Genomic DNA, 20,269 nt, shown 5'->3' on the forward strand with positions numbered 1-20,269 from the left:
TAAAGAACACTGTTCGTGGATTCAAATAGTAAGGCATTTATTGATATTCAAAAAAAATTAACATATTGCATAAATAAATACACTGCAAAAAGCACTAGCAACAAACACGCTCACATTTGCATGTCAACGAGGCAAACTGTGTTTATTTTGTCTATTCAAAACACACATAGTACCATATTATATTTATTTATATTTTAAAACCGTGTGCGACCTTTGGGATATTTTTGTCCTTTTCACATTTGTTTTTTAGATAATTTAGGCTGTGTTAATGTCAACGACATAAATTTGACCAAAGGTGTGTATTTTGGGGGGAATTTTGATATTTCAACATCAGTTCCTATAATACATCTACAATATACTGTGTCCACAAAATAGTTTCACTCGGGACCTTAAGGACAATAATTTCCACATTGATACCCATTAAAAATGCAATATTTGATTCCAGTGCCATTAAATCATAAAATAATGAATTCTACGATATTGTGCTTTCATTCCGTGGCTTCAAAATTATTTATTTTAGTTTCCACCAGATGGCGCCACTTTTCTCATATTTAGCCGATGGAACAAATACCAGCTTTTTTCCCCTATTTTCTGATTGCTGTATTATAGAGCACTGCAGGCCAACTGAATAAATGATGCAGCTAAAATTGTGTGTTTTGTATGTGTGTATTGAGAAATGTGTGTGTGTGTGTGTTTGTGTAAAAAACAATAGTGGCATTATGTAAACAAACTGGCATTTAGAGGGTAAAAACCTGAAAATGTATGAATATTTGGTAGTTATGATCAGCACTGGTGTTGGTTAAAAAAAACTAATTCAGTGAAAGTGGAAAATAATATTAATATATCATATTTTTATGGCAGTTATTTGACAGACATTTTGAGTCACTTTTTTTATTGACACACAAGGGTTAAAAAAAATGTAGGCTATATTATTTTTAGATCAAATCTCTTAATTGAAATTATTTTCCCCCTCAAAAGGTTGACAGATGTTCACTCATGACACTGGAGAATTTTTGACAGACAAACCTAACGCTGCTCGTGTAATCTAATGACAGATACAAATATTATAAAAATATTCTTTAAAAATATGTTTGTTTTTGTCTATATCCTGTTTAACATAATGCAGTTGAAATGTATAAGAGATAAAAGCACTAATATATTTCCAATGGGAATAAACTAATAAATAAAAGAATAAACTAATTAGACATTTAGACACAATATTAATGAAGAAAAAGCAAGCAAATTATTTCATAATAAGGCAGCACCTTTTGAATTCAGCTTGATAAGGCCACTGAATAATGGACATATTCTTTCTTTTACATTTTCCAACTCTGGCAAACAAAATACTATAAAGTTTTCTACCGTTTACATTATCATCAGCACTTTAGGCAGTCATATGAAATGCATAACATTAGTGAGGTATTTGTATAAATATATGATTCCATCAGTCAGCAAAATAAATTTTTCAACAAATACAAAAGTACCATCAGTTTTAAAACTGTTAAAAACTGTCAGAATAATTAAAACACTTGAAATATAACCCTCAAATTTTCCTATGGAATTAGGGCAGGAGTGTGTGAATTTCAGGTACAGTATTGGTCTCCTCATCGCTTCTCATGTGGATGCTTCAAATTTCAGTTTCCTTTCTTCTTTTCAGGGATCTTGGGACTAAAAATAACAGAGAAGAGAGAGAAGATATTAATGTGGTTAAAAAGGAGAAATTGTTCATCATATACAGTACATCTGCGTTTGCTCGCAGTACTTGTTCGCAGGAATTTTGTTATTAAATTGAAACGTGTAAAAAAAAAAACGTGCTTTCTTAAATATCATGATAGTATAAAATACTGTGCAATTCTAAACATTTAAAACATGTACCCAGCAATCTCAAAATGCCACTTTATGACATGTATATCTTAAGAGTTTTGCGGTATGAAGTACATTCTCATTACATAAAAGGTATTCTCACCATCTAGCAGGATCAAAGATTGCTTTTGTTAGTAGTTAGTATGCACCCACGCATTGTGCAGAATCACCTCTGATAACCTGTTCTGTTTGCTGGCCCATTTTGAATGTCAGCATGTGCCCCAAAAAGCCTGTTTCATGTTTAAAAGGTTGTACAGAACAAAACATTACATTTTAATGGGGTTTTAAGCTACAGTGGGACAGTTTGTCTATAAAGAAGCCAACAAAAGTAGTCAATTACGAGTGAAAGGTTAACAAAACGCTTTATGATACAAGAATGAATGTAAGCTTAACTATGTTCTTATGTATATTAACCTTTAGGTTTGCTCTACAGTCATTTGCTCAACTATTGCTTACCTTCAAATGAATAGTTCACCCATCATAATTCTCTCATCATTACCCTCAATGCCATCCCAGATTTGTATGCCTTTCTTTCTTCAGCTGAACACAAAGATTTTTTGAAAAATATCTCAGCTCTTTTGGTCTCTTCAATGCAAATGAAATGTGACCAGAACTTTGAAGCTCCAAAAAGCACATAAAGGCAGCATACAAATAATCCATAAGACTTCAGGTGTAAAGTAGCAATGTGATAGGTGTGGATGTGAAAGTTTAAAACTGAAGTGCTTTTTACTATACATTGTCCTCTCTGCTCAGTAGGGGGCGATATGCATGTAGAATGTGAATTGCCAAAACTAAAGAAGAATGTGGAACTGAAAGTGGACATGTATAGTAAAAAAGGACTTAAATATTGTTATCTGTTTCTCAGCCATACCTATAAAACCGCTTCTGAAGATGGAGTCGTATATGGATTACTTTTATGGTGCATTTAAATGCTTTTTTAGGGAAGTTCTGGCCACCATTCAATGCAAGCTCAAAAAAAGCTCATAAAGGCAGTATAAAAGTAATCAGAGCAGATATATTCTTCTGAAAATATTTGTAAAAATTGTTATTATCTTTGTATCTTTTATATTATCTATAATTTAAAACAAAATTTGTTTGTGTTCTGCAGAAGAAATTAAGTAATACAGATCTGGGATGGCATGAGGGTGAGTAAATTGATGACAGAACTTTCATTTTTTGGGTGAACAATTCTTTTTCTGAGCTGCATTGCTTACAATGAGCAGGTAAATGCAATTAGGTGGGACAAAATTGGTGGCTAAATTAATTAACCAATGAGAGATCTTTAGGGAAGAAATTGGGCAGCACTGATTGAAACCAAGATAAAACCAGGTCAGTTTAGTCTTACCAAAGTGAACCCATACAGGTAAATCATGCTGAGTGGAAAATAAATCTCAGAGGACCTCAGGGAGAGGGTATTGAAAGCACATTTGTCTGGGGAAAGCAAAAAATTAATCAAAAAAAAAATGTTGAGCTCCATCGGTCCATCGTGAGGCAGATCATCTACAAATGGAGAGCACTGAAAATTACTGCAACTCTGCCTAGAAGTGAACGACCTTCTAAAATATCCACAAGAAAAGTGATATTTCATGTAAAACCCAACCCAAATATAACATCAAGGGATTTGCTGACCTCTCTTGCTACATCTGGGACACATGTGCATGCTTCCACAATAAGAAGAAAACTCCATCAACATGGCTTTCATGGGAGGGTTGCTAGGAAGAAGCCTCTTCTCTCAAAAAAGAACAAAGCTGCCCGTCTCAACTTTGCCAGGGAGTACCTGGAGAAACCTGAAGCTTTCTGGAAGTCCATTCTGTGAACAGAGGAGTCCAAAATTGAACGGTTTGGTCACAACCAAAACCATCACATTTGGAGAACACTGCATACCACCATAAGAACCTTCTCCCAACAGTGAAGAATGGTGGTGGGAACATTAAGATCTGTGCCTGCTTTTCGTCCTCAGGACCTGGACAACTCCACATAGTCCAGAGAATCATGAATTCTGAGGAATATTGTAAAATCCTGGAACAGAACCTCAAGCCGTCAGTTGTGAAGTTAAAGCTTGGCCGAAAATATATCTTGCAGCTTGATAATGATCCGAAGCATTCCAGCAAAACAACCAAAGAATGGCTGAGGAAGAATTAGATTTGTGTTTTGAATTGACCCAGTCAAAGTCCGGACCTGAATCCAATTGAAATGCTGTGGCGGGACCGGAATCGGGCAGTTCATGCAAGACACCCATCCAACCTCACTCGACTGGCTGCGTTCTGCAAGGAGGAGTGAGCAAAAATCCCCCAAAGCAGATGTGAGAGACTGATTAGTCGCTACATAAACCGTTTGGTTGAGGTTATCGCTGCGAAAGGAGGTGTAATACATTATTAAAGGGTTAGTTCACCCAAAAAAAAAATCCCATAATTTAGTCAACCTCAAGCCATCCTAGGTGTAAATTACTTTCTTCTTTCAGCCAAACACAATCAGAGTTCTATTAAAAAGATATCCTGGCTCTTCCAAGCTTTATAATGAGAGTGAATGGTACCTTCTGAAGGCAATCTGAAGCGCAGAAAAATATCCATATTTATAACTTTATAAACTATAATCACTGGCTTCCGGTAATGGCCATCTGCACGTTCACAAGAGAGTCGAGTTCCGGCGTATGATGTAGGTGTAGCGTAAGCTCCGGTGAGAAGTGACAAATGCTTCCATGTTGTTTAAAGCAAAGGAAAACAGCGAAAAGAAGCAAGTTGTTTTAGCTATACGGTAGATTTGTATTAGTAATAATACGGTTAAAAATGGTGTGTTCGTGCATCTATAAAGTCATTCCAATCGTCCATTCATGGCAGCAAACACTCTCAGCCTCTGTTGGCCTTACCTCGCATTTCCTGCATGAGAACAACCACGTCTCCCATATTCTCCGTCAACAAGATTCTTCTGTTTGTGCCGCTGCTGTAGCCTCCTTCACCTCCAGGAGTTCCTGGTTGGTGTACTCCAGTTCAAACAAAAAGGGCTGGGCAAAAACACTCAATCTCCTCTCCTCTTTTATCGAAATCCTCTGGCACTTTTCTTTAAAAATTCGGTCTTCTAATTCATGACCGTTGTGTCTATTTTGCTCCATTTTCTGCACTTCTGTGTTCGTCACTTCTCACCGGAGCTTACGCTATGCCTGTGTCATACGCCGGAACTCGACTCTCTTGTGAATGCATGGACAGCTGTTAACGGAAGCCAGTGATTATAGTTTATAAAGTAATAAATATGGATATTTTTCTTACAAAAACGCATCGCTTTGCTTCAGAAGGCCTTTATTAACCACCTGGAGCCGTATGAATTACTTTTTTGATGGATGTATGCGCTTTTTTGGGCTTTAAAATCTAAGGTACCATTCAGTCCCATTATAAAGCTTGGAAGAGCCAGGATATTTTTTAATAGAAGTCCGATTGTGTTTGGCTGAAAGAAGAAAGTCATATACACCTAGGATGGCTTGAGGGTGAGTAAATTATGGGATAATTCTTGGGTGAAATAACCCTTTAACTGAAGGGGTTCACATATTTTTGCACGCATGAAATCGGAGTTATTGTTAAATCAACCACTTTCGTTAAATAAACAATGACAATATATAATTTTCTTTTGTTTGAGTCCATTATTTCGAATGTCAGTTTTATGAATTGGGGTATAGATTAAAATTTAAGGTTATTTTAGTATTCTTTACTAAAATCTCTGTAGGGTTCACAAACTTTCAAGCAGCACTGTATATACAATACGTGTATTACAGTCAATCATTATATTAAGTAAATTCTCTATACTCAAAGTAAAAAATAGTAATTTATAGTTTTTTGTTTTGATATAGAAAATGTTTTTGTGAGATTCCCACAATTCTGCGATCTATAGAAATCATGCATTCGTTTGTTTGATTTTGTTCTACACAGCCAAACACACACAATATTCACTTCTGAGGCTGATATAAGAAACACAAATCTATTCTCTATTTGATGTTTATTGTTAGCCTCAAGAAAGAGGCCACTATAAGAAATTAGCCATCAAGGGCTGTACTTCAACTTTTCACAAACTATTTACAATATTGAACATGATGCCAGAGACAGGGTTTGACAAAGACTGTACTTCTTGATTTATCATAAACCTGTGATGATGAAATCTTTGTCTTAGTCTATTTCTGCAATAATGACTGTTGACGGCTGTCACAGAACATAAAATTCAACAAATCTCAACTGGACATGTGCAATGTTTTGTATTGTTTACATACAATCATCTCTGCTCAAGATATTAAAATCAGATCTTCTGTTTTCACCAGTGAGCTAAAAAATATATAAGAAAACAATAGACAACATTTTCGGTTTAAATAGTATCACAGGATTTTCCCAGAATGTTTCTTTTTTTATTCACTAAAAATGCTTCCATCTTTTGCAACCCTAGAAATCATGATATTTCTGCTCTTTTAATGGCCATATGTTGAGATACAACCAAAAGTGCTCATCAAAAATCATGGTAATAATCTCTCATAAACAAATATGAAAGATTTACATGAAGGATTGCATTGCACAATGGTGTTTTGTGCCAGAATATGGCTTGTAGTAAATTCTCTCATCCCCAAACACACACACCAACACACTCGTATATAACATAAATACATATAGGCACACAAAAACTTTAGCTGCCTGAGGCCACTCTTGGCTCATTAGTTTCTTAAAATGTCTTGATATTTTCACTTAATGGGGTCTAAGAATCAGCATGGAGCCTCTTTTAGAATTATTGGGATCTACCAAACCTACAGTTTTGGATTTAAAGTTGACATGAAACAGCATTTGCAACCCATTTATCCCATACTGTAGTTTTGTTGGTGGCCTTTGTATATTTATATATATATAAAAAATGAAACGGATTCATTGTGGACATGTTTCTTCATCTAAAACAGTGAAGAGACCACCTAAATGTATTGTTCAGATGTTTAGAAATCAAACAGCGCTAAACCAAGTCATCTTATGTTTATATGAATTATAACATATATTTTAACACTTTAAGAGCGATAAAAGTAATTTACCTACACTTCCCTTATCCCTATGTGTTCCATCACCTTTTGGTCAGTTATGTGCTCTGGTGAGCATATTTTGTACTCCAAAATTAAAATAAAACATACATTTTATATCAGGAGGCTCTCTCAAAGTGTGTGGGGATTTACTGAGAACAGTTTTGTCATATTAGTATCAAATATTTGCACAAAATCATTTGTACAACACATAAGATAAATAAACCAATCTTGATCATTTTTTGCATCATAAAAAGAAGATATAATATTTTGATATTATTTACAGTGTAAGAACTATACTAACATTGGTAGGTATCATTCAGTCACATGTGGGTTGAGAAAGGCACAGCATTAACCATTGCCATCGGTTGGTTAAGCAAAACTTGTCCCCTTCACACAATGACATGTATATGCACACATGGGAAAAACAGCCCTCATTAAGGAGCCATTTGGAGGGAAAATGACCAGTTAGCCAGTTCTAGTAAAGGAAAAAGCCATCGAAGAAAGGTTGTAGAGCCAGAATTGAATTGCATTATGTCCCGAATGCAAACTGCAAACAGTGCTTCAAGGGATTTCTCATTCTACTAGTTCTGCAGTAAACCACTATCCAGCATTTTGAGGCTGGTCAGCATTATTAGAGTTCCAATACATTAAATACCACTTTGCAAATTAAATTATAATAACATTAATGTAGCAACATGTCAATTAGTTTAAACATTGCATTATGGATAAAGAGGACTTACGGAGATAAATGTTTAATGTGAACTTCATAACCTACATTGTAACGACATGAAACAGATTTTAAAGATTCCTTTGTCTGGCCCTATTGGGCATCTTTTTAGCACACTGCCCTTATTATAGGCCTTCACATCCCAAAATCACTTACTATAGGAGTGAACTCAACAAACAAGTAGCAAAGTGCCACATGACTGTATATATGTATGTGTATATATATATATATATATATATATATACACACACACACACACACACATATATACACACACACACACACATATATTTAAATATGATTTTAAATTGCCATAATTAAAAACAAATTTGAATAATATCAAATAAAAAATAAATCTGACTTTCTTCACTGTATTTCAGTAATATTTGGGGGAGGTGTGCTTAATTTACATAACCGTGTAATGCAAAACAATCTTACTGGTCCTAAATACATAATTGTTTTATGCTAAATACAGTCTTTTTATTTTTTTATTTAGGGGTGAAATAGACCCTGACATTTCTTCATGAGAGTCACAATATGAGCTTTTAAAGATCTAGCCCAAATATTAGAGCCCATTCCTTTGCTCAGTACTAGCAACCTAATGATTATGATTATGTCAGACACAAGCATAGTAAGCTGTCTAACAAGAAAATGCTGCTAAAAGGAATAGTTCTCCCTCCAGTTTCAACTCGGTCATCATTTACTCACCTACATGTTGTTCCAAACCCGTATGATGGCAGAATGTTAGTCTCTGTCACCATTTACTTTCAATTTACAGAAAATGTGACAGTATCTAAAATTCTGCCTAACATCTCACTTTGTGTTCCATAGAAGAAAGGAAGTCTTAACGTGCTTGGAAGAACATGAGGGTGATTAAATGATGACAGAATTTTAATTTTTGGGGTAAACTATCTCTTAAAGACATACAGGGAGGCGAGGTGAAGAAATCTGTAAACTGATACCACAGCTTTTTGGTTTAAAAAAAGTAAAGAATGCATGGAAACCTCGGGGGCCGACTGCCACGTTCATAAACGGCCTAGCTTGTAAACACTTGAGGAACTCTAGTGTTCAGTGTTCATGAAAGCACCACGACCCCAAAGACAACTCTGCAGTAGAAAATGGCACCTTCACAACAGCAGAACCCAAAACCCCACAGCAGCAGAAAGAAAAAGCGGAGAGAGTTAGGAAGTCCAGCGAGAGAGGTAAAGGATGATTAATGGGACTTAAAGGTATAGTTCACCCAAAAAGCAAAACGAAATATGACATAATTTACTCCCTCACGTCGTTACAAACATGTATGACTTTTTTCTGTGGAAGAAAATGCTTTTTAGAATTTTTATTTTTGGGTGAACTGTTTCCTTAAGAAGGAAAAGGATGTGGAAGGGGACACAGATCATTTGCAGGCAGGTTGCTCAATTCATTTCACCAGCACTGACTTTGGGAGAAAAGCATCCAACTCGGAGTCTCCTACTTTGTTGTGGCCCGACAAGGATGTCTTGGAACTGGAAGTGCTGGTGTTTGGTTTGGGGAGACTGTACATATAGACAGCACCTATGACCAGTCCTGCGCCCAGCGTGAAGATCAAGTCCACGTGGAAACCAAATAGGTAGACGGACGTGATGGTAGATACGATGATGGAAAAAGAAGTAGCGAATCCTTTGAGAATATTGTCTGCGTATTTAACAACCACGGCCACCAGGAGGCCACCAAACGCTTGGTTGAAGATGACCCCCCACACCATGGGCGTGTAGCCAAACAGGAAGCCTTTCTCGGCAATGACGGCTCCATCGTTCCACCAAAGGCCGAGAAGACCCAAAAAAGTCCCAAAGACACCGAGCTGCACGTTCCTCATCCACACGGAAGCCGAGCTGCCCTTCAAGATCTTCTCGAAGTAAACGCCGGCAAACCCAGATGACAAACAGGACACCACCACCGACACCAAGCCTTTGGCGTAGCTCTGATTGGCATCGGTTAAAGCCTCCTTCTGTTTTCCGCCCTCTTGTTCCACCTGGACGATTGCCACGCCAGCAAACAGCAGCACTAGAGAGATCCATTGGACTTTAGAGAGACTCTTCCGCAGCATGAGAACTGAAAACAATGCTGTGGTCAAGATCTTCAGCTGATATGTGACCTACAGAGAGAGAGAAAGTTGTAATAGCATCTCTGGTTTAAACTTCAGTAGCAAAAATGGCCTTAGAGCTGGTCAGCTTGATTTATTTCAAAGAATCATTTCAAACTCTCCGTTCCAACGAATCGATTCAATGCTCAGATTCAACAATTTGTGTGCGTCATCACTCAAAAACGTTCATGGAAGTCTGAAGGAAGTGTGTTTATTTAAAATACTGTACGTACATAAATGGGCGTTTCTTTTGGGCACTTTCATGTTTAATTTAAATTAATTTTATTTAAACAAACTTTTTTTCTTCTGTTAAATGAAGGTCTTATTAAAACTGAATTGCAAACCTTTTACCAGGCCTTGTTCATTTATTTTTACCTATTATGTAGAGATTTGATTGTTTTAGCCATGTGCCAAACCCAGGCTTTCAATATTGAACGATGAAAATCCATTATCCATAAAATGTTATATTATATATATATATATATATATATATATATATATATATATATATATATACATATATAATTTGAAAATTTGAAAAGTGATGTTTGAAGAAAACAATGAAAATTCAAAGTAAATTTCACTTGTAAGCAGAATATTTTTTATTGGGTGCCATAATATGTAATATGTAAATGATGCAAAAAGTGTGAAAATAATATTAGTTAATTATGTGTATTTAGGATACATAAAAAGCTCTGAAATTAGCCTTAACAAAACAAAGTGGTTGGCAAATAATAATAAAAAACATTAAAAACATAATTTACATCACTATAATTTCCAACACCGAATACTTTTAAATTGTGTTTAATGTTCGATTTTAACAAGACTTTACATACTAGAAGTCCACAAGAGCCAAATGTGTCCCAAGTTGAAGAAACACCCATATTCAAACGTTTTAGTATATATATATGCAGGTAAATATTACTGTTAACTGTTAACTCATTCAGAAATCTGGCCAACCCACCCACAATTACATATCAACACCTTCAGCAAGTAGGTCTGTAGGATACAAAATACAGAAGTCTAAAAATAGATCATTTACATGAGGAAGTCTTAAAGGTACAGTAGGAAAAATAGCCTATTAAAGGTATAGCTCACGCAAAAATTATGATTCTTTCATCATTTACTCACCATTATGACATCTCAAATTGGTATTAGATTTAGGTTCTGCGGAGCACTTGCATGCATTAAGCGTGAGGAATTGTAATCGAGCTTCCAATCATGATTGTGCCAAAGAGACTGCAGATATCTTCAATATAAATCTCACACAAAACTGATCATATTACTTCAGAAGACATGGATTAAACCGCTGGAGTCATATGGATTACCGTTATGCTGCTTTTATGTCCTTTTTGAGGCTTGAACATTTTGGACCCAACTGACTTATATTGTACAGACACACACACAATGTCTCCATCAAACTTTTTGGTTTGTGTTCCACATAAGAAAGTAATACGTGTTTGAGACAGCATAATGGCGAGTAAATGATGAGAGAATTAAAATGTATATATACAGTATATAGCCATATATAGATACATAAGGAATGGCTATTTATCTAATCTAATATCTCCATCTATCATCTATCTATCATCTAACTATCCTAATGGTACAAAAGTGTTGAATATGGCTCCTTTAAATTGAAAAGAAAAAAGTGAGTGATAAGAAAAGTGTTAGATGTGGGTCTCACCTGGAAAGTGGCTGCAGGTAGATTAGAAATGGCCACATACTGCAGGTTGTTTTGTAACGTGTAGATGAGGGACGGCACTGCTAACTTCAGTGTGTCCGAATACTGTACGACTATGGAGTCATACAGCAATATTGCAAAGATCTTCACATTACCTGTATTTATAAAAAAAATTTAAAAAGAACACCAATCACACACAGAGTTCTGTGAATACAATACTGCCTCCTAAAACATAATTTATTAAAGCAATAAGCCACGAGAGGCCATGTGTTTGTGTTTTTACTAAGGTTAACAGGGATTTTAGTGATAAAATAAAAAAATGGTGGCAGCAACAGCAATATGATACAAGTCACCAATGTTCAATAAATAATTACAAATATAAAATACAAATTCAGTCACTATAAAAAGAATTCCACTAAGTAATATATTTCATTAGCCTAAATGTAGGCTACTTAGTTGCCAAACAACAAATTGGCACATTAACGTAGAATTCAAATGATGTGCGGTCACAGGTGTGCGTTTATCAGCTATGATAGCATGATACTGGAGCTGATAACCTGTTTTAATATTTAACTTTTTGATTAGGCCCATTCTGCTCCAAGAAAACATAAGGAAACATTGTGGTGTAATATAATCATAAAATATTAATTTTATTGAAACCCTGACATTAATATCTTCAACCTGATATCCTGAAAAGCACATTATAGATGCTGATAATCCTTCAACAGGTGAAAAATGAATATGTCAGGCTGCACTGCTACATGCAATGAGATCAAACTAGTAAAGGCCGATTTATACTTCTGCAAACATATGCCGTAGATCATCGGTGTTGGCGCAGACCACAACAGCTGGGATTGGTCTGCTTTGTAACCTGAGAAGCTCCACAAGGATGATCAAAATTATATCTGAGGTTGCATCGCATTTCACCAAGACTATTTCAAGATCTATGCATTGTATCACATTGAATTTGGGCTTGTTTTAATAGGGAGCATAAACTGTCTTTACATTCCATTTGTTTCATGCAAAAAAGCAACCAAAAAAGACATCGGTTTACAACTTATCAACTCTAAAAGCTTTTTTCTCTGGGATTTTACTCTCTATACATTTGGTATGTGAGTGAAACAAATGTATTTGTTGTATTCCGCTCCAGACCTTATTGAACTTATGTTTGACAGTATGGTGTACAGTCAATAATCATACTTCATAAGGTATGAAAACAGAACTTTCTTGTCAGGAAATTAAAAAAAGGCACCTGTTTTTCCTATATGCATTGTGCAGTTTAGTTTCTAAGCTTTAAAATAACAAAATTAACTATTGTGTTTTGCTCAAGCAAATAGTTAATTAATTGGGTATTTTTATTCCAGCATAGAGCATCAAAGTATGCCAACATTTTTATTTATTATCATTTAAGTGACTCCAGAGCAAGTACATATATATACACCTGATTTACTTGTATAATAAATAACAGAGGACCCCAAACTTTGGCCTGTGGGCCAAATAAGGCCCTTCAAAATGATTTGACTGGCCCGTGGAACCACACCTTTCACACGTTTTTATCAGCCTGCAATAGAAGTGTGTCACTGCTTTGGTGGCTTGTCATGCAGGTACTTATATGTCCTCTAAACTTTGCAATCTGATACAAATATTTGTTTACATGTGCATTACATGTATTGCGCATATGAAGAGCGTCAGTCGTTGCAGTCTGAAGGAGCGTAGAAATGCTGAGAAAGTGAGAGTGGCACCTGTAATTGTCATTTTTGCTTTGTTGATATCTACAAAATATGCCAGAAAAGCTCTCTTCTTCTGTTATTTACACTACTCTTCAAATTAAGAATTAGAAGCAGCGTCTAATTTCATTTCTGACTTAACCATGTATTTGCCTCATGCCCGTTCTTCCTCCAATCTAAACGCTGGCATCTGCATGCAAGTACAAAGTGAAGACATGTGGGTGAGTGTTGTCCTTAAAGGAGTTTACGGATGTGAAATGAAAACAAAATAATAGGGACTTTAAGCAACAGCAGCAGATGGGATGCTACGCAAAAATCACCAAGCAATAATGATGGTGGAAAGGAGCAATTAATCAAAGAAAAAGTAGGTTATTTAAAACAAACAGCAAGAGAAGGGATGCTTGCAACTTTATGTTGATGTATGTAGCATAATAATGCAGGTATTAAGTTAAAATGCTGAGATAGTAATTAGAGAAAGAAAAACTATTTTTTTTAGTAAAAGGTGCAATATAGAACTATTTTCATGTAATATTTGCCTTATTTTTGCCAATGTGTGAACGGCTTGTAACGCAACTTAAGAAATGAGCCCTTCCTGGACTTCCTAGTTTGCCTATTAAAGCCCGTAGAATGATTTTCATGCGAAGGGAGCAGGTCGGTTTCAAAGGATGTGACCTTTATGCACACTCCCGAGAGCCTTTCCTTAGTAATTGCTTCTCTTCTGCTATTCAACAGTGTCAACACAAGGTAACGTTACCTTAGAGATGGAATGCAGCAAACATCGGCTCCCAGCACAACACCGACTCCTACACAAACTCCGAGTAAGCCAAAAAAATAATAATTATATACTGAATCCCATTTAGCTAAGTGGGAACGTGATCATGGTCCAAAGAAAACTAGAGTGAACATCGGCAGGGCATTTGAATCCTGGAGGGACCTTTGTTCGGTTTTGGGGATCAACAGTTCGTTAGTTCGGTAGTATGTAGATGTATGCGTGTTTCAGTATGCTGTGTTAGCTGATAAGTAGTTTTAGTTTAGTCTCAAAGTTTGTAGTAAAACAACCATAACTGTATAATTTTAATTATGCTACATAATCTGCCAGCATGATGCCGGTGAATCAAGTTCAGTCTCTTTGTACGTTACGTCATTGTTTTGGATGCTCGCTCGCTTCCCTATGGAGTGCGTGTACAAGCGCGAGAAACAGGTAGCTGGCTGCAGTTCACTTAATAGCCACAGGTGTCATTAATAACAAGGGATTCTGAATCTTACATACTGCACCTTTAAGGACCCTAACGAAAATCAACCATGGTTTTACTATAGTAATATTGCAGTACCCATGACTGTAATAACAACTGTTGGCACCATTGTTTCCTTGGCAGAGATAATACATTTGATACAATTAACCATTGTTTTACAACAGTAATACTGTAGTTTCCATATAGTAATCTTGATTTTACTATAGTATTGTGACCATGACAGGAACCATGTTCATTTTGCGGTTACTATGATTTTACTACAAATTCGTTTTTTAAACTATGGTTACTGAAGTAAAACGATGGTGATTTGTAGTGAGAGCAAATCTCTTTATGTGCCGGTTACTAAATAGAATATTTTACTTTGGATTTGGCAGTAATATTGTTTTCCCTCTGAACATTACAAATACCGAACCGTACCGAAACAGTGACCCTAAAACCATGGTACAAAGTGAACCATGTGAAATTTGATCCATTACATCCCAAATAAACATACATATGCATATGCATGACTGCAAGGTATTTTAGGATATGATTGAGAATGTAGTCAGATTAAAGCATGTAGGGTGAGATGGGGCGCCCCCCTTAAGAACAATGTTCATTTACTTTTACATTTTAAAATATATAGATAGACCTTTAGCATGTACAGGATGATGATGCATCATACAACATATTATTAAAGTTAATAAATAGAAACATTTGCTAATTTTGTTGACATTGCATAAAATAAAAAATTATGAAAAGGGGCCATTTTACCCCAATCCATGTAATAAAAGTAGAAGAATAATCTCTGACAAAAATACCGTAGATTCACTCACTGCCCGCCTTGAAAACATAGCAGAGTGACCTTGCTCAGGCAGCAACTAAGTTTGGGGACCCCTGATAAATAATATGTACCTAAACTCATTTTTTTAATGAACTTTTTAAACTTACAATAATATAATAAATACGTTATAATCTACAAATTACACTGCTTTAGTTTATTTCTAAAAATGTACACCCATAATTACATCAGAAATGAATTGTCTCTCAATACACCAGCAATTGAAGAACTAAAAATGCACATCATGAAGCCTATTGCACAAGCTTGATGCGTAATTATAAACAGGCCTTAAGAGTCATAAGAATTGACCTGATGAACACACCTCTCTTTTGTATCAGGATGATAACCAGACTGGTAAGAACTTTAAGAACTTCTGCCATGACAACAGCTGAGGTGGTGAAGAAACGGTCTCCTGGCAATGTCCGCACATAGCGGATGCTGAGGATAAGCGATGCGTTCTGGATCACCAGAATCGCCAAACTGATGTACTTCAACTTCTTATTAACTGCATGGGAACACAAGCATGAGACAACACAACATTAACCAACTTTTAAAGGATGTTCCAGGTTTAAAACATGTTAACAGCATCTGTGGGATCTCAATTTGAAAAAAGACCCATGTGCGCAATGATGCATCCATTCGAGTCTTTTTTTTATTTTTTACAAGTGCTTTGTTTTATCATACTGTGAAATTAGTCAAAATTATTATGTTAAACGCCATCATGTCACAGATGCCGACCACAGAATTTTACATTTAACCTGAAACATTTCTTTAACAGGCACAGGTATGTCTGTAAGACTGCAAATCATAAAATGTGTACTAGAAGGTCAATCTAAAAGATCTGATTCAGAACCCTGACATACATCTACCTACGTCAACACTAGGCAACTTTCAACTTTTCTGAATGCCGAAGCACACCTGCACACGTCGACAGCAGAGCAATGTTTGCTCAACTCAGTGGCAACACCCTCTTTACAGATGGTCGATTCATTCATGCTGCTGCGTGGCATTGAAATAGCTTCCTGGTAAACAAGCCAAACAGGAAGTAGGCAGCATGTGTTCAGTTTGCACTGGAAAACTGGTATTTTAGATGTTCATCTGGTTCCATTGAAATGAAATGTCAAGCCATGCCTTTTTAAACAAAAGTCTTACAATCTCAGGTTTCCAGGGACAGCCTATAGAACTTGTTTTGCCTGTTTAATGTTTTTTTGCCTGCTTTTACTCTGCAAAGAATGCCATTGTTTCACATTAACAGCCAGCAGTGCTGTCCCACCCTCTTAAATCTCTATTTTTTCCATGTCAAACAACTGATCAATTATCATACACCCGCTGCCACAGAGTAACTAAACATTTAAGACACTTTAAAAACATTCTGTGTACATAAGAAAGGCAAGTTTCTTTAAATAGCATATTTTATACAGAGTGGTCATTCAATGATCTTTCCCACTTCTCATCCTCCAGTACTAAGTTCAAATCTCTTTCCCATAAACTCTTAAGAGCTGTTAATGCCCAAGACCAAGACCAAGAACCATACAGCTTTAGGGGGCTGTGTACTACCCCAAAAATAGCGTAAAGTAAATACCCGAAAAATTGAGACATAGATGCACATACAATGTGAAGTAAATCATTGTCTAAAAAGAAAGAAAGGGGAAAAATAAGAACAAAAAAAATATTTAAAGCTTGATAAAACATTCAAAGTAGGCCTAGTACTATAAACAGTGATGGTACCACATGGTAATACTGTAGTACTGAATAGCCTAATTACATAAAGGTAGCTTGGTATTTCCCTTTTACTCCATGGTACATTAAAATATGTCATGGTTTTACAATTGTGTGCCATGTCCAAAATGACCATGGTAATACTACAGTACTGTTTTATTAGAGATAGTTTCCCCTAAAATACCACGGTTACTTTTTATTACTACTGTAAAATTTTTATTAATTAATATGGGATTTCACTCAAACAATGCAAAGTTTTGAGAATCATTTGTTTTTGTCTGGAATCTTTTTCTGTCATTGGTACTAAAAATGTACTGTAGTACTAATAACTGTAGTCCCTTACAAAAAAGTACTGTGGCGGTACCATGATACAGTGAAGGCAACAGATGCTAATACCATGTTATTGGATATACCATAAGTACTCTATGGTTTCTATATCACATAACAAAGTATTTACATAGTATTCCAATGTACTTCAAAGAATGCCATGGACTTACCATGGTTCATGTGCTCAAAAAAAAAAATAGTATTCCAGTGGAACATGTTAAAAAACATGGTATTACCATAGTACATGTCCAAATATATGGCATTACCATGGTACGTGTCCAAAACCATGGTATTACCTTGGTACATGACCAAAAAATAAGGTATTACCATGATATATGCCCCACAAAACGGTATTACTATGGTACATGTCCAACAAAAAAATAAATATTACTATGGTTTTACATGTCTAAGAACATGGTGTGGTGCATGTCCAAAAACATGGTATTACTGTGGTGCATGTCCAAAAAACAAATTAGAACATGGCATTTCCATGGTGCATGTCCCAAAAAAACATGGTATTTCCATGGTGCATGTCCCAAAAAAAACATTGTATTTCCATGGTGCATGTCCCAAAAAAACATGGTTTATCCATGGTGCATGTCCAAATATACATACCATGGTAATACCACTGTAGATGTCCAAACAAATCGTGGTATTACTATAGAAATTGTCCAAATAATATGGTATTACTATGTTACATGTAAAGTACAAAATTATGGAATTACTGTTACATATTCAAAAACATGGAATTGCCATGATATATGTCCAAACAAAATGGTATTATCATGGTATCATGTGCAACAAATGAAGTAAATACCACTGTCCAATTTGATATATTTGGATCTGACAGTCAAGCAACGTGTAACTAGGCAACAAGGGTTATCGATAAGCGATATTTTAGAGATCACAAAAGATGAGCAAGTTTATCAGGCTTACCTTCAGTCTGTCTGCTGGATATTGTTTTATCTTCATCATTTTTATTTGGACTCTCACTGCTTGATGCCATCATTGTCAAGCATGGATCTGATATTCACCCGCTCTTTCCACGCACAGCCACACAAACCCTGCTCTTCTCGCTCGATCTGTGATGAATGCAGAGGTTAATGCTGATTTCTCCACCGCTGCGCCATGAAACAGCTCACAGGAGACTGTAAATGCGGACTGAATGTTCAGTGGTGTTCGAGGAAAGTGTTGACGTCCCCACGACAATCATTTCCCTGTTACCGTCAATGAGAGTAGCAACCAATCACACGATTTCTTCTTCGCGGTGTTTTATGCATCAAAATGCATTAGCGACATCTGTAGGGTTTATTCGACTACCAACTTCAACTGTTGATTCCATTTATTGTTACACTTGCCACCAATGTGTTTTTTCTCCGGACGGGGTCATATGCGGAGTCGTTACAACAATAGAATCGATTAATCTCCAATTTTAGAATCGAACTCTATACAAGAGTTGACTCCGATTTAGGGTTGAGGGGGATCACGGTCCCTAACTACATCCTCAACAGTTTTAGCAATAAATGCGTTGAGTTAATATGCGTTATTAATAATAATAAAAAAATTGTATATCCTTTCTTATATGCTAAAATTATACATTTCCAGACCCATGACTTAAATTTTTTTATTTTATTTAAATGCTTTCAATTTTGGATGGTTTATACATATTTGTTTATATATATATATATATATATATATATATATATATATATATATATATATATATATATATATATATATATATATATATATATTTGAACATTTGAACATTACATAGAAAAACTCCACAGTTTTACCACCATTTGTGGACTTTTCAGACGGCCCCTTACCACACCCTCCACAGTATTAACACATTTTAGCACAACGTGTGGACTTTTCGGACGGCCCCTACCGCACCATCCACAGTATTAGCACATTTTAGCACAACGTGTGGCCTTTTCAGATGGTCCCTTACCGCACCCTCCAAAGTATTAGCACATTTTAGCACAACGTGTGGCCTTTTCAGATGGTCCCTTACCACACCCTCCAAAGTATTAGCACATTTTAGCACAATGTGTGTACTTTTCAGACGGCCCCTTACCACACCCTCCACAGTATTAACACATTTTAGCACAATGTGTGGCCTTTTCAGATGGTCCCTTACCGCACCCTCCAAAGTATTAGCACATTTTAGCACAACGTGTGGACTTTTCAGATGGTCCCTTACCACACCCTCCACAGTATTAGCACATTTTAGCACAATGTGTGTACTTTTCAGACGGCCCCTTACCACACCCTCCACAGTATTAGCACATTATAGCACATTATAGCACATTATAGCACAACGTGTGGACTTTTCAGATGGTCCCTTACCACACTCTCCACAGTATTAGCACATTTTAGCACAACGTGTGGACTTTTCAGACGGCCCCTTACCGCACCCTCCACAGTATTAGCACATTTTAGCACAACGTGTGGACTTTTCAGATGGTCCCTTACCACACTCTCCACAGTATTAGCACATTTTAGCACAACGTGTGGACTTTTCAGACGGCCCCTTACCGCACCCTCCACAGTATTAGCACATTTTAGCACAACGTGTGGTCTTTTCAGATGGTCCCTTACCCACCGTAGGCAAATTTCCCAATTTATATCAATGTTAAATTGCCGATCTGGACCGATTTCACAGTGACATCATCTGACCAGCTTAAATACGGGACAAATCGCATCCCAAATTGAATCAATATGAGATGCATAATTTTATCATTAAATACGGGATGATCCCATATTTTCTGGGACAGGTGGCAACCCTACTCTGATAAGGGTTGCCACCTTGGCCCTGTCAAATTTCTGGACACCCTATCAATAATAATAAAAAAGAATCCAAGTGCTGGCTTTCAAACAAGCAATAAAACATTTTTATAACTGTTTGATATGGATTTTTACAGCAAAACAGCATGTAATGAATTCAAACAATAAAATATATTTTTTGATTATTGTTTATAAGTAAAACATA

General features: G+C 36.1%; 1 protein-coding gene across 1 annotated transcript; it reads right to left on the reverse strand.

The window, feature by feature from the left end:
• Window positions 1-100: 100 nt before the first annotated feature.
• LOC127631237 (UDP-galactose translocator-like) lies at window positions 101-18,487 on the reverse strand. The gene is made up of 5 exons (XM_052109302.1): window positions 18,211-18,487; window positions 15,551-15,733; window positions 11,432-11,583; window positions 9,062-9,756; window positions 101-1,668 (listed from the first exon to the last, which is right to left on the reverse strand). The coding sequence occupies exons 1-5, from the start codon at window positions 18,281-18,283 to the stop codon at window positions 1,635-1,637; spliced, it is 1,137 nt and encodes a 378-aa protein (XP_051965262.1). The 5' UTR covers window positions 18,284-18,487; the 3' UTR covers window positions 101-1,634.
• Window positions 18,488-20,269: the final 1,782 nt, after the last annotated feature.

This window comes from Xyrauchen texanus, chromosome 37 (assembly GCF_025860055.1).
Source record: "Xyrauchen texanus isolate HMW12.3.18 chromosome 37, RBS_HiC_50CHRs, whole genome shotgun sequence".
NCBI classification, from domain to species: domain Eukaryota; kingdom Metazoa; phylum Chordata; class Actinopteri; order Cypriniformes; family Catostomidae; genus Xyrauchen; species Xyrauchen texanus.